Genomic DNA, 3840 nt, shown 5'->3' on the forward strand with positions numbered 1-3840 from the left:
TTAGTGCTCAGGCACCCTACAAAAGAAAAGGCTTGTAGGACATGTATCAACTAGGTTAAAGATGCACTACATGGTGCAAAGGTGTAAATCTCCTTTTGCATGTTTAAGGGGTAGTCAAAGTACAGCTTTTGCTCAAAGAAAGAACTTTATGGTGTTGCTCCATGAATGTATCCAAGTAGACTTTTGACTAGTCACCATTCCATTACTTGATACACATGCTCCACTTGTAAGAATGTTATGGAACTAAGACTCAAAACACAAGGTTGGGTTTGATATGACCTTAAAGCCCCAGACTGTGCTTCAGAGAGCATGTAAAAACAATTCAAAAAAAATACTGATACCACAGTTAGAGCTGAAGCTTGAGCTTATATAAAATTAAGATAACCCCAGAAGAGCTAGAGCTTCCTTAAATACAAGGTATTGTTTGTTGCTCTTAAAAAATAGCTGCACAAAGTGATGGAATGTCATTGTTGTGTTGTTCTTTGGAACTCATTGCTTACTCTTTTGTTAGCTATAGCTTTCACTTTGGCAGCCAAATCCTTTTTGTTCATGCTGTACCCATTGCTATGGGGGCCTAGCCCATTTGGCATGGTCTCATCTTCATGATAAGCCCATGCTTCTGAATTTTGTGAAACATTCAAATGCTTGTCTTCTCCTTCTTCGTCGCCGCCCACGAGAGCATGGTTTCCAAGCTCTAAGGAGTAAGAATCATCTCTGCAGAAGAACTTGGCAACTTCTTCTAAGGTTTTGCCCTTGGTTTCAGGAATGCAGAAGAAAACAAAGACCACAGAGCAGATAGACACTCCTGTGAAGAGGAGGTATGTCCCCGTGAATGTCATGGCCCGTGCGATGCTGAGAAACGTGAGGGAGACAATGCTGCTGGTGAGCCTGTTGATCACAATGCCCATGCTCATGGCCTGGGCTCTTAATCTGAGGGGGAAAATCTCTGTTGTCAAGACCCAGCAGATGGGTCCCATGCCAATGGAGAAGAAGGCTACATAGCAACATACAGCAAAGATGATGAATATGGCGAGTAGTCCCACACCGTCTCCAGCCCCACTCGCTGCTATCATGTTGCTATCTCCTTTGCCTTCAATAAAAAAGAAGGAGAGGGTGATGGAGGCTAGAGAGAAAGTGATGCCAATTGTGCTAGCAAGCAACAAAGGCCTTCTTCCCACCCTATCTAAGTAGACTATGGCTACCAATATGAAGAGACATTTCGTGAATCCCATGGCTACAGTGCCTGCTATGACTCCAGATTTGCTGGCTATGCCAGCACTCTTGAAGGCCTCTGGGCTGTAGTAGACAGTGGCATCAATCCCAGTTGCCTGTTGGAAAAATTGGACGCCTGATGACACAGCAATCATTCTTCTGACAGCAGGTGATGGCCATAGGAGCTCACGCCACACATTCTGCCCATTGTTGTCAGCCCTTGTGGTAAGAGTGGGGCCTCCATATGCTTCACCATTGTTGTTGAGAAGGCCTGCAGCTTCCATGATGTCCACTAATCTCTGTTCAGCCTCCTCCGGATCAGAGGACGTTCTAGTGACCACTATCCTAGCTTCGTCGATGCGGTTCTGCATCACAAGCCATCGGGGAGACTCTGGCAGGAAAATGACACCCACAGCAAGGGACAGCGCTGGGATAATGCCCAGTCCTAGCATGATCCTCCATGCTATACGGACAGGTAAGCCGGAGAGGGCATAGTTGGACACATAGCCCAGCAGGATGCCCACATTTATGAAAATTTCTGGCAAGGAGACCAGCGAGCCCCTGCTGCTGGCAGGGGCCACCTCAGCAGTGTAGACAGGAGCCACCATGAGGGCCAGACCCACACCAAAGCCAGCCAGGAGCCTGCCCACCATGAGAATCGAGAAGGAGGGGGCCAGCCCCATCACCAATGCACCCACAAGGAAAACACCGGCGGCCAAGGCCATTGTCCACCTCCTGCCCAGAGCATCTGCTAGCCGCCCAGCTATCGCTCCACCTGCCAAAGATACTATGCTCAGGGCAGACACCAGCACCTCCTCTTGAACCTCATCTATCTTCAGATCCTCCTTGATAAACAGTACCGCGCCGCTAATCACCCCGACATCTGCAAAATTAATCCTACAGATCAGCCCCAAATCCTTAACAGTCAATCCCATTCATATCCACAACAACTAAACTCATCACATAATGTACCCCAGATCCACAACAACTCAACACATAATCTGCAAAAATCCATAAAAAGTAATCACATAATTTACCCAAATCTGCAACCACCTATCCCCTAATCAAGCACAAATGCGCAACTATTAACAAAGCGTAGACAGCGCCCACATCTTATAATCAAATCCCAAATCAAACGTAACGAATTCAAAATCAGCCCCAAACCGATAAACATAGACGGCATACCATATCCTAGCAAGATTGAGTTCATGGAAGCCAAGAGAGCACATGCCACTGCATATCGATTGGAGGTGACCTTCTTCCGGGGCTGGTGTTGCTGCTGGGGGTCGTGGTGAAGGCCATTGGTGGATCCAAGCAGCTCATATTTGGTGGTCTGCTTTGCCGCTCCGAGAACGGAGGCGATGGCACTTCCCACATCTGGGGTAGTATCAAATGTGGCATGGATATCCTTTAATACCTGTTCTTCCATGGGAAGGTTTTGGCGAAATCTAGCTAGAATATGGCACGATCATCAAGAGAGAGAAGAGGGAGAGAGGGAGGGAGGGGACTCTTCAGCTACAGGCTGCGGATACAGGGAGTCCAGGGGATTTCAGATCTGTCTCTCTCCCTGTGTCTCTGGCGCGAGGTCAAGTCGGAGGTAAAGGTCAAGAGAGTTCGTGTACTAAAAGAGTGAAGTAGATCTCGACCAAGAGATGTGAAAGAGAAAAAATGCATGGACAATTTCTTCCACCCACTTGACCCACCAGTACAAAGGGATTTGTTCAACCTTCCTTCTCGGACGCAAACATCGAGAGGGCTTTGAATAACGCGACCATAGACTCCCAATTAAGGTTCGGAAGAGGAACCCTCTTTCGCTACTGTGCTGCCCAGCTCCGCCGCTCCACCTCCCATGTCCGCCCTCGCTCCCCCCCTCCACTGTATGCAGGCACAAGGACCTCAACCGTGCGCCCCTAGCAAGAGACAGAGCTCTCCCACTTGCCCTCGGACCTCCTACACCATCGAGAAGTGCGAACCAAAAGGAGAGACGAGGGATCGAGAGAGAGAGAGAGAGAGAAGGGACCTATGAAACTCCTCCTAGTGTGAAGTGCCAACCAGAAAGAGATACAGAGAATGCGAGAAGAGACCCCTCTTGTTGCCACACTGAGAGAAAGAACAGGGGCGTAGATGAATACTCCTGCCGCGCACAAAAAGAGAGAGATTGCCTCTGGACTCAGTCGTTGACAAGAGAGCGAGCGAGAGAGAGAGAGAGAGAGAGACAGAGAGAGATTGTCTCTGCATATGCAAGCTTCCATGAATCCTTCCAATGAACACTTTACCTTCAACACAAGAATAATACTCTAGCATGCTATTTAACCCTCTTTCATTTGAATTTTGGAGGTTTTGAATCTGACAACCTTCTTCATATTCTACACATTTTTACCACTTTTTAGCAAAAAGAAATTATATCCTTTTCACACTTACAGCATACCCATGTGCCCCCCCACACACACACACACACATATATATATATATATATATTGCAAGGGAAAAGTGAGATTTGTATTAATATATATGACTGAGTTGCAAAAGAAAAAAGGTCGCCACATAAGGATGTTGCTAAACTCCAACAACAGCACAATATACATTAATTATTTTATATATATATATATACACACACACCTCAAAAGA

The 3840-nt window shown here is 46.9% G+C and overlaps 1 protein-coding gene across 1 annotated transcript; it reads right to left on the reverse strand.

Moving 5' to 3' along the window:
• Positions 1-346: 346 nt before the first annotated feature.
• Positions 347-3498, reverse strand: LOC147638972 (Major facilitator superfamily protein). Its single transcript, XM_086786131.1, has 2 exons — positions 2398-3498; positions 347-2095 (listed from the first exon to the last, which is right to left on the reverse strand). Exons 1-2 carry the CDS (start codon positions 2639-2641, stop codon positions 465-467), a joined length of 1875 nt encoding a protein of 624 aa, XP_086642257.1. The 5' UTR covers positions 2642-3498; the 3' UTR covers positions 347-464.
• Positions 3499-3840: the final 342 nt, after the last annotated feature.

Source organism: Cibotium barometz, chromosome 4 (genome assembly GCF_041138505.1).
Source record: "Cibotium barometz isolate CiBa-2024 chromosome 4, ASM4113850v1, whole genome shotgun sequence".
In the NCBI taxonomy this organism is placed as follows: Eukaryota; Viridiplantae; Streptophyta; class Polypodiopsida; order Cyatheales; family Cibotiaceae; genus Cibotium; species Cibotium barometz.

Bases quoted from the DNA above. Each gene is read 5' to 3' on its own strand.
- LOC147638972 (XM_086786131.1), bottom strand. From the start codon at position 2,641: ATGGAAGAACAGGTATTAAAGGATATCCATGCCACATTTGATACTACC. The intron at 2,096-2,397 runs GTATGCCGTCTA...TTAATTTTGCAG, and splicing joins CTCAATCTTGCTAGGATATG to ATGTCGGGGTGATTAGCGGC.